The sequence below is a fragment of the Dendrobates tinctorius genome, unplaced genomic scaffold (assembly GCF_039654945.1).
Source record: "Dendrobates tinctorius isolate UK_male_01 unplaced genomic scaffold, ASM3965494v1 ptg000049l, whole genome shotgun sequence".
NCBI classification, from domain to species: domain Eukaryota; kingdom Metazoa; phylum Chordata; class Amphibia; order Anura; family Dendrobatidae; genus Dendrobates; species Dendrobates tinctorius.
This window is the reverse complement of record NW_027361717.1, coordinates 27,560,782-27,576,271: the sequence shown is the minus strand read 5'-3', so window position 1 is coordinate 27,576,271 and position 15,490 is coordinate 27,560,782. Positions and strand designations below refer to the sequence as shown.

The 15,490-nt window shown below is 44.1% G+C and overlaps 1 protein-coding gene across 2 annotated transcripts in view; it reads left to right on the top strand.

Moving 5' to 3' along the window:
* Positions 1–15,490, top strand: part of RNF168 (ring finger protein 168) — a 90,323-nt gene that overhangs the window by 47,422 nt on the left and 27,411 nt on the right. For both annotated transcript variants that reach the window (XM_073576592.1, XM_073576593.1), the window contains 2 exons: positions 725–901; positions 2,293–2,417. In XM_073576592.1, the coding sequence (XP_073432693.1) occupies positions 725–901; positions 2,293–2,417 (302 nt within the window). The remainder of the gene's footprint in view (positions 1–724; positions 902–2,292; positions 2,418–15,490) is intronic.

Sequence of the window (15,490 nt, the reverse complement as noted above, 5' to 3'; positions counted from 1 at the left end):
TTAGGTTACTGAGGAAAATCCTGCTGGTATGTATGCTTTAAACTAAAGTTAATGGGAACACCAGCACACCCACCTACCAACTGAAACCATCTTTGGCAGCAGCCTGTACTAAACCATGTACGGGCGGAACACCAACACAATACTGCTTAGGGGCTACACACAGGTACAGCGCTTAATCAACCATTGAAGTAAATATACTGCAGTACTTACCAGCGGCCACCAAACAATATATGGGACTGCTGTATTCAGCCTGTACATCACTTTGTTTGTGCCACAGTCAAAGAAATGTTCAGCTTACCAGTGGGGATATTGGAACCCCACCAAAAATTGATGACCTATCTCAATGTGAGACGTCCAGGACAATCTATTTAACAATTTATGGTTCATGTGTCTCCAGGAGCACAAGCTGGGCATTATGTATTGGACACATTTGCAATTTTCACTCTGTAACATCCACTGAATGTTAATTTCTGTAAATCTTAAGTGGTGTCTAGATAGTTACTAAACCTGAAGATTAATTCCGGAAGTGAATTACAATGTGATTAAAGTACAAAGTGTCATGAGAAAAACATTCTGAGAAGCACTGGATTTGGCGAAAGCATCTCAGAGATCTTACCCCATCAAATGCGAAAAATTGGGCTCTGTTAGTAAGGTCAAAACTGGCTTTGGTTACAAAGGGGTTAGTTGTAATGACTTTTGTCCTTTCCATGTCATGTCTTCTCAGATTGAAGCAGAGCGACTTAATAGAGAAGAGGAAGAACGTAAGGCCAGTGAGGATTACATTCAAAAACTGCTAGCGGAGGAAGAGGCGCAACGGTTGCATATGGAACATGTACAGGGGGAGCTGAATGAGCAACTGAAGCGAGATGAAGAGTTAGCATGGATGATTAACAGTGATTTGGTAAGTTGGTATATCTGCACTTTTTAGAAGATTCTGCATAATGAAATGTTTGACGTTTTTAGCTGGTGCTTGTGCTAAATGCCCCCCCCAGTGGATGAAATGAAGATGCTTGGCTTAAGTGCTTCTGCACTTTTGGTTTTAATGATTGGTGGGGGTCAAAACAACCAGACCTCTATGTCTAGCTCCGTGTTCCCCCAACTCTGGTCCTCAAGAGCCACCAACAGGCCATGTTTTCAAAATTTTCTTAGTGTGCACTTGCCCAGGCAATAAATCAATCACCTGTGCAATACAATCCTGAAAACATGGCCTGTTGGTGGCTCTTGAGGACCAGTGATAGGGAACACCAGTCTAGGTTATGTCAAAAGTTGTTTTAGAAAAGCAGGGGTTTTTTTTTCATCTTTTAGTGGTCTCTTCCACCATGAAATGCATAATAGAAAATGTAGCATCAGGTAGGGAGGTTGAGTTGCTGAGGCAGGCGTATGACACCAAATGCAGCAGAGGCAGGCGTATGACACCAAATGCAGCAAATGCAGAGCCCATCATTAGTCTTAAAGGGAACCAGTCACCAGGTTTGGCCGATACGAGTTACGGCCACTGCCTTTCAGGGCTTATCTACAGTATTGTATAATGCTGAAGTAAGCCCCCTGATCCGACCTGCAAGAGAAGAAAAATAACTTTAATTATACTCACTCGAGGGGCGGTCCGATGGATGCCGCAGGTCCTGGTCCAGCGCCTCCCATCTTGTGTTGCTGCCCTTCTACCTGCTTCACGGGCTCCCCAGCATTGCGCTCCTGCGCAGGCATACTTATCTGCCCTGTTGAGGGCAGAGCAAAGTACTGCAGTGCGCAGGTGGTGGGAAAGGTCAGATGGGCTCAGCGCCTGCACACTGCAGTAATTTGCCCTCAACAGGGCAGTTAAGTACCCCTGCACAGGAGCATGATGCTGGGGAGCCTGTGAAGCAGGCAGGAGGGTGGCATTGCCAAAAAATGGGTGTTGCAGGTCCTGATCTGGCGCCTCCCATCAGACTGTACCACCCTGCAGGTGAGTATAAGTTATTTTTCTTCTCTTGCAGGTCAGATCAGGGGCTTATCTGCAGCATTATACAATGCTGCAGATAAGTCTTGAAGGTGGTGGCTATAACTTGTATTGGCCAAACCTGGTGACGGGTTCCCTTTAAGCAGTAAATTGCCCTCTGTGATGGGGCATACCTTATCTGAGGTGTGCCTCACCTGACTATTGTTTCATCTGAAAAGTTAAGGTTGGCCTCGATCAGAAATGTAAAGCTAATGGTAACATGAGATGTTGGTAGTTGCTGTGTTTTGAAACCCATTAAGAAAACTGAAATAGTGTCTGATTTATAAGTTTTTGGGTTTTTTTTTTCTATCTTATAGAACGAGTCCGCTATATCTGACAAGTCATCTGTTATTGAGGTGCCTGTAGTTTCTAAGCAGACTCCCAGCTCAAAGTCATCCAAGAATATAAAGACCAAACCTAAACAGTGTGGAGACATAGAAAGGTAAGGTTTATTGGAAGGTACTAATGGCCCTGCTGGGTTACAATGTAGGAACCCATAGTCGGGTAGTTTTTCATGTACAATGTCTGTATTGGAGACAGTCAATTTTTTCCATTTATCATTTATGAAGTTTGGAGAGTCGCTGTGATTTGTAAACTCATATTTGCGGATCCTTATTCTTATAGTTTTGAGAAACCTGTAACTGATATTGAGGGGATATAGAGCTCTGTGGTAAAGGGAACCGAACAGTCCCCCATGCCCTCCAAACCCCCAGCAATTCTCTCTTCCTTTATAAACCCCCTGCCTAACAAGCTCTTTATAGTGTTTGATTTATTAACTTTTTTTTTATATTTTGGTCAAAATGGCTGTGTGAGGGCTTGTTTTCTGCGGGACCAAAATTCCAAGTGTGGTGAAATTGCAAAAAAAAAGTGCAACCCCACAGTTTTTTTTTTTTTTTTTTTATTTACCATGTTCACTAAATGTTAAAACTGACCTGCCACTGTGATTCTCCAGGTCATTACGAGTTCATAGACCCCAAACATGTCTAGATTTCTTTTATAAGTGGTTAAAAAAAATTCCAAAGTTTGTTTAAAAAACAAAAAAAAAAAAAAACGCCATTTTCCGATACTCGTACCGTCACCATTTCTCGTGATCTCGGGTTGGGTGAGGGCTTATTTTTTGCATGCCGACCTGACGTTTTTAATGATACCATTTTGGTGCAGATATGATCTTTTGATCACCCGTTATTGCTTTTTCTTACAATGTTGATACGACAAAACCTTGTCAAATGACAAATGCGCTAGCAGGATGCAGCAGGCCCCCACTGGTAAAGGCTGGAGCAGTGCAGGTGCACTCCATTGATGGGATCCACCCACTCGCCTAAATAATGTAGGGGCTGACTGCTTAGTAGGAAAAATGCACACAGATGTGGCTTGCATAGGACGCCCATAGTATTAGCAGGCGGACTATTTTTCCTTTGTCAGTGGGGGTCTGCTGCATCCTACTAGTTTATATGTCATTTGACAAGGTTTTGGTGAGGTTATTTTTTATGAGGTGTTTTTTTGAGTTACTCTATGCTCGCTATGTTGCTGCGACCAAAAAAACGTAATTCTGGCAAATGGATTAATTTTTTTTATATTGATCGGGCGATTCAGAATGCGGCAATACCAAATATGTATTTTTTAATTTTTTGTTTTATTTTGAATGAGGATTAAGTGGGGGGTTATGTGAACATATCTCTCTCTCTCTCTCTCTCTCTCGATCTCTCTCTCTCTCGATCTCTCTCTCTCTCTCGATCTCTCTCTCTCTCTCGATCTCTCTCTCTCTCGAGCAGTGTCCAAACAGCCAAATTAACAAAAGGAAAAAAATAGGCAGCACTCAAATTAAATGTCAAAACAGTGGATACATTACTGATCCTCAGGTGGCAACGTTTCAACGGTGACCCGTCTTTATCAAAAGATAAAGACTGGTCACCGTTGAAACGTTGCCACCTGAGGATCAGTAAAGTATCCACTGCCCTCACATATAATTTGAGTGCTGTGTGTGTGTATATATATATATATATATATATATATATATATATATATATATATATATATATATATATATATATATATATATTTATTTTTTAAACTCTTAAGTCAGGGGTCGTCTTATATGCTGGGTGTCGTCTTATAGGGCGGGTGCGGACCAATCTGCATATGGTGGGTGGGGAGTGGTCCCGATGATGAAGGGAGGGGGCATTTCACAGCGAAGGTGTAAGTAGAGTTTCCACCCCTATTACCTAATTTGTGGCAGCAGTGCTCTCTGCGGGTCTATATGCTGGGGGGCGGCGGCAGCTCCTCTTTCAGCAGCTGGGGGGCGGCTGCAGCTTTTCTTTCAGCAGCGTGGGGGCTCTGTGCTGGGGGGCGGCGGCGGCTTTTTGTGCAGCGTCGGGGCTCCGCCAGCATTTCCCCAAAGCCCGGAGGCCCCGGCAGCTCCAATGCTGCGATGCGGTGGCCTCCAGAAAATGGCCGCTGGGGGCGGCACATGCTCAGATTCAGATCTTGTGACCGCAGGTCCTATTGGTCACGTGACGGAAGGTCCTAAAGCTACAATGAACTGCCTGAATGAGCAGCTGCTGCCGCGCGCCCTCGCAGGCGGAGTATGTCAGCACAGACACAGGAAGAGCCACGGGGATGCTGGAAGCAGGAGCCATCATCGGAAGGTGAATATAGTGAACGGGGGGGGGGGGGATTAAGGCTCATGTAATATGCACCGCTCCCCTGTCTACCAACTCGGCGCGGCTTCAGCACTGAGGTGATGGTTAGCGGGTGCAGGGAATATTACATGAGCCTAATGAGCGGAAGCATGTGACCAGTTGCTCTCTCTGCAGCCAGCCCAGCCCCCTGACACCATGCCAGAGCGCCCCCCCCCACTCTGTAGCACAGCTGCACACAGACTCTGATTATAAGACGCACCCCTGTTATGATTGGGTCACCGAGGAGTAAAGCAAGACCAAGCTAAGCCACAGAAAACCAGAGAGGTTGGTAACTAAGCAGATTGCAGACCCCTGATCCTATCCACACAACTAGCAGTAGCCGTGGAGCGTACTTACGATGATCCTAGACTCCTTGATACAGCCAGAGAACTAAATAAGCCTAAAGCAAGAAAGGGGAAATCTAAACTGCCCCAGAGCAGACCCCAAAGGAATAGATAGCCCCCAAACATATATTGTCGGTGAGACAAGATGAAAACACAAACGCAGGTAGGAAAATTGACTGAGCAAACTATGGGGCCCACACTGACTAGACAGGAAAGGAAAGACACTGTCTGCAATCATGCAAAAAACCCTGCAAAAAATGCCAAACACGTCTGATCGAAAAATACTGAAGTCACTAGACTTCGCCCACTATATCAGCACTCTGGTATATTCTGAAAGCAGAGCAAAAAGAGGCCAATCTAATAAGGGACAAAAACAAACTGGCACAAGCAGTAACATAAGGATGGAAATTCAGCACAGCCCCAGCCGGGGCTGGCTGACCACACAAAACTGAAATAGATAAAACCAGATCAAATGTGAACAATAGCAAAAGAACACTTAGCTGAGCATGCAGGGACTGAGCTGGAAACTAAGACCTCAGGAGGCAGGAAAAAATCACCAGCAGGGATAGAGGGAGTCGGCTGTCTCAAATCCAGTCAGAAACTCCAGATCTCCAGTCATCCTCCTCATTATCAGGTGGCAGGCCTCTGTTAATTAGATCAGCTCCATTAGCTTCTGTAACCACCAGAGGGAGCCCGGAAAGAGAACTCGCGACCCCTCTGTCAATATAACCAGCTCCACTACCTTCACTAGTAACCAGAGGTAGGCCAGAAAGCAAATTCACAACAGACCCCCCACTTTCCCCAAAAATTTGGGGGAACAAAAGTGCGTCTTATAATCCGAAAAATACGGTATATCACGAGATCGAGTGGACCATAGTATTAGGAGTGAGTCAAGGATTAATCACACCACCTTTACCAAATCTTATAGAACGAACTTTTATATTTTTATTTTTTTAATAATTTTAAAAACTTTTTTTTTTTTTTTTTAACTTCTGGCCTTCTTCAATGGTCTCCATGGGAGACTAGAAGGTGCCATAACCCGATCGGCTCTGCTACATACAGGCGATGATCAGATCGCCTGTATGTGGCAAAATTGATAACAATCCAGCAGTGACAACCATAGAGGTCTGCTGCAGACCTCTGGTTGTCTTGCCAACCCATCGGTAACTACAATCACATGACGGGGTCACGGATGGGCGGGATTTCTGGTGCGCTTGCCGGAAGCTTGCGTTAAATGCCGCTGTCAGTTTGACAGTGGCATTTAACTAGCTAACAGCCGCAGGTAGATCGTGATTCGATACGTGGCTGTTAGGCTCATGTAAGCTGTTCTAAGCAGCCCGCATCAAAGGGAGAGAGTCTGTTTTTAATATGCTAATTAATCTTGACAGGGCATTTTTTTCCCTCAGATTAGTTGTCCCACTCAGCATATTATTACGCTCCTGTGGGCATGATAACATGATTTGTAAGAGAAGGTATCCTATATCTTTCCCGTAATTCATTGTGTTTTTGAAGCAGGGTGTATGCTTCCTAGATTCATAGGCGCACTTGTGCATGTCCAGAAGCAAAAAAAAAAAAAAAAGCTTTAATTTTTGTGTCCTCAGTTGACATTAGGCTTCTTTGCTTCCAGGCATGCATAGAGTGTACCTTTTGAAGCCAGGAAGCATACACCCGGCTACAGGGGCGTAATGAGTTGAGGGAAAGAAAGTTATGCACATGTCCGAGATTTGCAGAGCATGTTAAAGCTAACCTGTCTGAAGAATTTTGGTAGGCAAACTACAGGCATTGTCAGGTTGGCAGTGTTAAACTGATTAAAATGATACCTGAGGTGAAGACATCAGTCTTTGGTTCTTGTGTAATCAATGTTTGAAGTTTTAAGTTAATGATATGCCTGTGCTCCAGAGCGGAACTGTAGGCAGAGTCTTATCTTCCTGCTCTAGGCCAGAAAAACCAAGGAAAGACATGCTCACAGGCCGCCCCGAAGCAGACAAGAGAGAGACCGCAGGAGGATCTCTCGGCACAGTAGTACACAGCACCAAGAGGCCGGAGATTGTGGGCAGGGCTGTGGAGTCGGTAAGCCACAGTTGCGACTCCGACTCCTGGATTTTATCAGACTCCGGCTCCGACTCCTTCATAAATGGCCAATTCATAACAACAAATTTACTGTTGTAAAATATTAAACATTGTGCTTATTCAGTTTCTCACCATCATATAAGTAATCAGACCACTTAGAGCAAAAACTACATTTATTAGAATACAATTAGAATATAGCAAATAACTTTTATAAACTTTTCTAAACTGTAAGTAAATATGCAATAAACACTTTTATGCAGTTAATAAGAAGAAATCTATAAATTTGTCCTCAGAAAAAGTATTGCTTCTGTCAGATCCTCCTTCATGGATGCCCTCAAATCAGATCTAATTATTTTGAGAGCAGAGAACAACCTCTCTACACTAACTTGTGTTGGTGGCAAAGCAGTAACCACTCGGGCAACATCTCTGACAATGTCAGAATACAGAGGAATCGCTTGTTGCACTGTTATTTTTGATGAACGGTCAAATTTCTCAATTTCTTTTAGTGCACATGAAAAATTCTGCTGAAATGTACTGGCTGTGTTCCTTGATGGGGATGACTCTTCTATGCTGGAACGCTTTGCACGGTCCTTGTGATCCAAATATTTTTCGAAATTAAATTCTTCATCAGTTGATGATGAGGGTGAAGATGTGGCAGGACGACCAAATTCTTCTTATTCCTCCTGACTGTTCTGCAACCTTTTCATCCTTACCGCTATTTCAAACAGAGCTTCTTTTCCTTTACTTAGCTGTTGATCATCTAGAAGAATCCGATGCATTGGGTCTACATAAACAGCTGCCAAAAGAATGTTATTTTGTAATAGTAGCTCCTCTCTCCGTTTCATTGATGTAGCAATGCCACTTGCAATTAACCCTCCTCTTTGGGACAGGCGAAACATCAGGTTCTTCCACTCCTTTAAGAAAATACCTGGAGTTAAGTCCTCTGCTTGTAATTTTTTAGTCACTGTAAATGGGTGCTCTAGCAATTTTTCCAGCTCAGTCACCTGATTCCACTGACTTTCATTTAGCGTCAGTTGAGGGTTAGCCATGTCTACAAGAAAGGTTTTCAGTTCAACCAAGCGCTGAATCATTAAGTAAGTACTGCCCCATCGTGTGGCTTGATCAATAATTGCCCCTTTTCCAGCACGTCTCTTCAAAATTGAGTCAACTTTAGGGGTTCTGGCAACAGTAGCCAATTTTCTCACCTTGCCAATCAGTGCAGCAGCATGTCCTTCTTGCAGACTGTCTCTTATAGCCAGCTGTAGCGTATGCACAACACAGCGCATGTGATGAATGAAAGAACATATTGACACAGTTTCAACAAGATCATCTAAACTATCATGTTGCTGTTCATCTGAAGCAACTTCAGTTTGCTCCTCAGTTACAATACTGTGTTCCTCTATTTCAAACATTTCTGTGTCTGTGGACCCAGAATGTTCTTCTAGCTGCTGGTCACCATCATTACTCTCATTCATTAGCTTAATAGTACTTATCATATTTGAAGCATTGTCAGTTACGACAGAAAGAACTTGCTCTTTTTTAAGTTCATAGTCTTGCAGAACCTTTTCCACCAAGACCTGGAGAAACTCACTGGTCTGATGACCTTTGGTGTCTTTTACTGCCAATGTCTTGGTAACTATTTCATTTTTGTCACAAACAAATCGGACATTGATGGCAAAATAGTTCACTCTGTGACGTGTGCAGGCATCCATTTTAAGAAACAGAAAGCGTCCCTTGAGAGTTTTTTTAAGTTCTTCCTTTTGTTTAAAAGCTTCTTCGATTACTAATTTTCTAATACTCTCTCTCTCCAGAGAAACACCAAGCTTGCGGGCCATTTCCCCATTCAGACACATAAAGGCTGGTCGTGAAAATAATGAAATAGGCACACTATCCTTTACAACAAGCTCTATGATCTGTTTTTTAAATGTATCTACTGTCATTGTCACAGTAACTTTGTCACTGACAAAATATCTTGTAACTGATGGCTGCAAAGTTCTCTGCTCCTTTGTTTGGCTGGAAGAGCTGGGCACTGGTTCATTTGGTTTGGATGCAGTCTTTCTGATCCACTGCTTTCAGTACTTCTGGATGAAAGCGCTGTAAATGTCTCTTTAGATTAGAAGCTCTGGTAGGAGCATTTTTATCTTTGCCTGAATATGCACTCATCTTGGCTTCACAGCATTTGTTTTCGTCTGGATCATTTGTCATACACTGACAGACATAATGTTTTCTATCTTGAGTGATGGTGAAATGTTCAAATACAGCTGATTTAATGTGATGCTTCTTTGACATTCTCAGGTTTTTAATTCTGCATTCACAATCCAAATGACAATTGTTTTTCCTAAAAACAATTGTACAAAATTATTGCCAGGTCGTACAACTGATATAGTAGTCAGTAATACTGTTATTATTCCTCATGTACTCACAGTTAACTGATGCAAAGTTTGTTGAAAGGATAATACTTCTTACAGTCTTCCTCTTCTGAGTAGCAGGCAGCTGTGAGATGCTTGGAAGACGCACACCTAGTATGATCTAGTCTAGAGGAGGAGCTTTACTACTAAGAATTTGCAACACATTTTCACTTTCAGTTTCATACATTGTAAGTAGGGGGGTTGGGGCAGCATGAGGTTAACCAAGTATAAGATTAGATAAGGGCAGTGGAGAACAGTGACACACAAGAAGTAAGAAATGTCTCTATCTCCAGCAGAACTGCTTATCACTGTTGTTCATAGTTTGATAGAACATATATATTTGAGTAACATTTATAAAATTCATATGAAAGTTCAATTATGAAATATTAATACCTTTTTTTTAAAGCTGGAGTCGGTACATTTCTTCCGACTCCGACTCCAACCAAAACTAACTCCGACTCCACGACTCCGACTCCACAGCCCTGATTGTGGGAGGGGGAATCATACTGGCCACCAAATAATCTTTATCCCAGGAACACAGTTGGGTCTCACAACCGCTCTGCACGCCAGCTCTGAGGTAAAGATGGTTAGCAGAGCGGGGATCGTTATTTTAGATTAACCACTTCGGCTCTGATTGGCTGAACAATAGTTTCTGGCGAGGAGATGTTGCGAACACCCCACCTATTGTGACTGCTGTGATTGGTGCTGTCACACCGCACCAATCACAGCAAGTCACTTTTTTTTTTTTTTTTTTTGTAATTTATTTCTTTATTGAGGAAAATAAAAGCGGTAATACAGCTGAAAAGTACATTTTCAGGAAAAACATTTAGCAATAAGATACGCAGTGTATTCCAAGAGTAGAGAGTTCGACTAACAGAGTCAAACCAAAAGGTACAACAAGAGTATAACAAGATCAACAATGTTAATACTTTGCATTGGAGCAAAAAGGTTACATAGATAAAAGTATGATTGTCATAATGGTGGAAGACCGAAGGGTACTTGTGAGGCGTTGGGATTGTAGACAAGGGATAGAAAATGCGAAAGTAGAGAATATCTACCAACTGAGGGGTTTAGACCTGTGTTTGGGAGGTCACCCTCAGAAAAGGGGGACCTGGGGGCTGAGAGAGGCTAAGTAGGGGCAAATTTTTGCCTCCAGGAGGTCCAAACTTTTAAGAAGAAGGGGTGAGAGTGGGTTTCCCAACTAGAGAGTTCCTCCATTCTGTAGATTAGTTTAATTTTTTCAAACCATTCGGAAAGGGGAGGTGGAGAAGTACTCTTCCAGTGGGATGAGATTAAATGCTTAGCTGCGCTCAACATTAGAGCCAGAGGGCCAAGTTTGGCTAACCTGCAATTTGAAGTGGGACAAGAAAGTAGTACTTCTTTAGGAGACAGATTTCTGGATATCAGCTTTAGATCCATAAGTGTTTTGTTGACCCCTGACCAGAAGTCTTTTAGAAAGGGACAGGTCCAGAAGATATGAGACATGTTTCCCACTCCCAGGCCGCACCTCCAACACATTTTAAACTCAATTAGTCCAAGATGATGCAGGAACTCGGGTGTCCTATACCATCTCGTAAAGATTTTGTAAGAGTTTTCCTGTAGTAAGGTGCATCTGGAGAACCCTTTTGAGTTAGCCAGAACTTTATGTACTTCTGAGTCTGACAACGTAATGCCTAATTCTTTCTCCCATGAAAGTAAGCAAACTGGTTTCGATGGACTAGAAAAGGAAACAATATTTTTGTATATTCTGGAGAGCAGTCCAGGGATAGGCATGGGTAATTTCAACAGCATGTCCATCCAGGACCAACTACTGGTCTTAGTGTATTGAGCATTGAATTTTGCTAAGATTTCAGAGGCGTGGGCCACTTGTATGAAGTTCTTTGGGTACATGCTGACACCTTCAGGCCAAATATCTGATAAAGAAACCTTTCCTAAATCTAGCTGGGGAATGGTCTGAATTGGGAGACGGCACCACATATCGAAAATGTCGTCATAGTTGGGATTTAGAAGGTAGGGTATAACACTGGTGGGTGTTAGTGCGGATAACCTTTCAGATATCGTGCAAGTTTTACTTAAGTCAGCTTTAGTTTTTAAAGTAGTTAGGGTAATTGGGTCCATTTTTAAATGGGCGGGGGAGATACATCGTTCCAGATATACTGGTGTGCATTTTTCCTAAGGAGAAGTAGTTACAGGTTATTGTGCTTCGGCGATTGGTAGACACGCGCGAGTCTAAGCCACCTAGTGATGTGAATGGCTTTGTGATAAGAAGAGAAGTCTGGGAGGTTTAATCCCCCATATAAAGTCGGGAGAGTCTTGATTTTTTTGAACCTCTAAAGGTATTGTGAGATATCTCTCCTGAGGGATGAAAAGAAAGTTTTAGGGAGTGGAATAGGCACCATGGACATTGTGTATATTAACTTAGGTGCGATGTGTGTTTTAATTATATTAATCCTTCCCAGCCAAGAGAGGTATGGGTGGTCAAAAGACATTTGTTGTCCCTCGATTGCCTTGATCAGTTTTACGAAATTTTCTTTGTATAGGTCTGGGGGATTTTTGGTAAGGAAAATTCCTAAATATTTAATGTGGTGTGTTGGCCACTTGAATGGTGTCGTGCTCTTAAGGAAGGGGATGTCTTCTTCTGGAGCCGATATATTTAATGCCTCCGATTTGTCCCAATTGATTTTGAAATCCGATAGTTCGCAAAAATTGTGGTATAGCTCAATTAGGTGCTGCATAGCTACTTTGGGGTTAGTAATAAGGATGAGCAGATCGTCCGCAAAAGCTGCACATTTCTGCTCAGTGTGTTTAATTTTTAATCCCTTGATATCTGGGTTTTGACGCACTGCTTGTATTAATGTTTCTATTACTAATATAAAGAGAGTGGGTGAGAGGGGGCAGCCCTGTCGTGTGCCATTTCGAATGTCAAAGGACTGGAAGTATATCCCATTAATTTTTATCTTAGCGGACGGGTCTGAGTATAAGGAAAATATGGCTTTAACGAAATTGTTAGGGAACCCAAGTTTTTCAAGTGTCTTTTCCATGAAGTGCCAGTTTACACGATCAAATGCTTTTTCAGCGTCAGTCGATAAGAGAATTAGGGGAGTTTTTGTTTTGACTACATAGTTAATGGAGTGAAGAATCCTGGCCGTGTTGTCATTCCCTTCCCTCCCCTTTACAAATCCAGTTTGGTCAGGGTGGACCAGTTTGGGTATAAGGCCACTTAGCCTGGTAGCCAAGATTTTTGCCCAGAGCTTGACGTCTGTATTCAACAGGGAAATTGGGCGGTAGCTGCTGCACAGCTCAGGATTCTTCCCCTCCTTAAGTATAATAGATATGTAAGCTTCCAACGCTTGTTTGGGTAGAGGGGTGCCTTTTAAAAGTTCGTTGAATAGGTTAGACAAGTGTGGGGCGAGGATATCAGCAAATTTTTTTGTAATATATGATCGGGAAACCATCAGGACCTGGCGATCTGCCCTTAGGTATTGATTTTAAGGTTTCTAGAATTTCTTTTATAGTGATTGGGGCAAGTAATATGTCCTTGTCTGCTGAGCTAATTTTTGGTAAGTCAATAGAAGAAAGGAAAGCCGTAATTCTTTCCTCTGCCTTCATAGGGTCTTGCATTGAAATGGGTCTGGGCAAGTTGTAGAAGGCCTCATAGAACCGCGTAAATGTATGAGCTATGTCGGCTGTCTTGAAAACTGTTTGGGAATTTTCATTTTTGATTTTACGTATGAATGCTCGATCTGTTTTTTTTTTTAAAAGCGAGGAAGTGAGTTTGCTTCCCTTGTTGCCATGCATATAAAATTTCTGCTTACAGCTTAGATAAGTTTTTGCGGAGCGAACATTTAAGATATCCATTAATTTGTTCCTCAGGATTTTCAAGGATTCTTGGGCTTGGGTTGCTAAGGATTTTTTATGTACAGTTTCAAGAGTATTAATTTGATGGATAATGGATAAGATTTCTTTGTCTCTACTTTTTTTGGTAAATGAACATAAAGCTATGAGTTCCCCTCTTATGACCGCCTTGTGGGCCTCCCATACCACAGGGGGGGAGACATCAGGATGAATGTTTTGTTTAAAAAACAGTTCTAATGAGTTTGAGATTTTTATCATTATCCAGAAGGGTTTCATTTCTCGTTCGCCTTATTGGGGGACACAGAGACCTTGGGTGTATGCTGCTGCCACTAGGAGGCTGACACTATGCACAAAGAAAAAGATAGCTCCTCCTCCGCAGTGTACACCCCACCGACCGGCAGAGAATTCCTCAGTTTAGCTTAGTGTCAGTAGGAGGTGGACACGGGTCTTTTATTAGACCCATATCTACCTCGTCGTGCGTCGTTCCTTTTCAGGTTCTACGGAGGGATACAGAGTGAAAAGTCACATCTGTACTCCCACATGGAGTCTGCAAGTACGGCGTGTACTGCCACCCCGTATCCTTGCAGTTCTCCGCGGCAGGACCAGCCAGACGGACGCCGACACCAAGACGTGCCAGCGACTCCAGGGGTCCTTGTCGCCAGTCTCCCTCCCACTCGCCTACCAGAGCCTGTCGGTTGGATGAGACGCAAGACTTCTTCAGACAGGTAACAGATCGTGGATGGGTGAGTATTAGGCCCCGGCTTCATATTTATTTACCTGGCTGCCCATCGCCCCTCGCCCCTTTCTTCTAAGCGGGCTTCTCTCCCGCTCTTCCCAGGCCCTCCCACCGCCTGTCCTTCACCTGCCCAGCCTGTTATTGGCTAGAGGGCGGTGAATCGTTAACCCTGCGTGGTGCTCCGCCCTCCCTCCTCTCCTAAGGCGCGCTTTTTCTCAGGACGGCGCCATTTTCCCAGCCTGTTAGCCGGGCACCAGCTCCTCACTGGACAGCATCTTCTCCAGCTGTTTTTTTTTTTTTTTTTTTTCCCAGGAGGTCTGTCGGCCGGATTTCGCTCTGACCTGCATCCACTGACAGGTCGCAGAGCATCGCTTCTGGGGACACCGGACCGTGAGTAGCTCTGCACTGCAGACTGACCCTTCTCCGCCCTCTGTCCCCCAACCTTCCGGCATTACCTCAGCTTTTCACTATGTCTAAGTCTGATCGTACCCGCTCTACCGCCCCCCCCTGCACTTTAGTCAAGTACTTTGCATGTTCTTCGTGCAATCGCAAACTTCCCTCAGGCCAGTCCACTCCCCTCTGCCTGGATTGTAGCAATCCAATTCAGCCTGACGCCGTCCAGGAGCCATCTGCGGCCCCAGGTGAGAGTGAGCCCCCCATGTCTGGCTGGGCCTTCTCGCTATCTCAGTCAGTGGCAGACCTCACCAGGGTGTCTCAGTCTCCCTGGTGGCCGTCCTTGATAAGTTGCCCCTGGACTCTTCAGCAGGGCCAAGCAGGTCCCAAATTGTTCCATCTGAATCAGCCAGCGGTAGTCGCAAAAGACCCAGGCAAGATTCCCATCCGGAATCCTCTCCTAGTCCCATCTCACCGCATGGCCCTTCTCACCAGTCTCCCTCTCGGGCCTCCTCTCCCGAGTCAGGGGAAGCGCTTTCGGACAGGTCATCTGAGGGGATTTTAGAGCTGGATTCAGACCAGGATGCAAGCATGAAGGTCACAGTGCAGGACCTCATTGCTGCGATCCATCATACCTTCGATATTGCTGACTCCCCTGCGAAATCCTCAGATCAGGAGGTTTCGTTCAGACGGGCAGAAACTCCCTCCAGGGTTTTTCCTTTCCATTCCCAGTTTGGGAAAATTTTTACCAAGGAAAGAGAGGATCCGACCAGACGCTTTCAAAGAGGAAAACGTCTCGGCATACTCTACCCATTTGCTAAGGAGCTCACGGACAACTGGTCGGCCTCTCCCTCGGTCGATCCGCCCGTGTCCAGGCTATCCAATAACACGGTTCTCCCGCTTTCAGGCGTGGCGTCCCTAAAGGATTCTAATGACAGGATTATAGAATCCCTGGCGAAGTCTGCCTTTGAAGCGGCTTCAGCGGCGGTGTGTCCAATCTTTGCTTCATCCTGGACAGCAAAGACCATAGC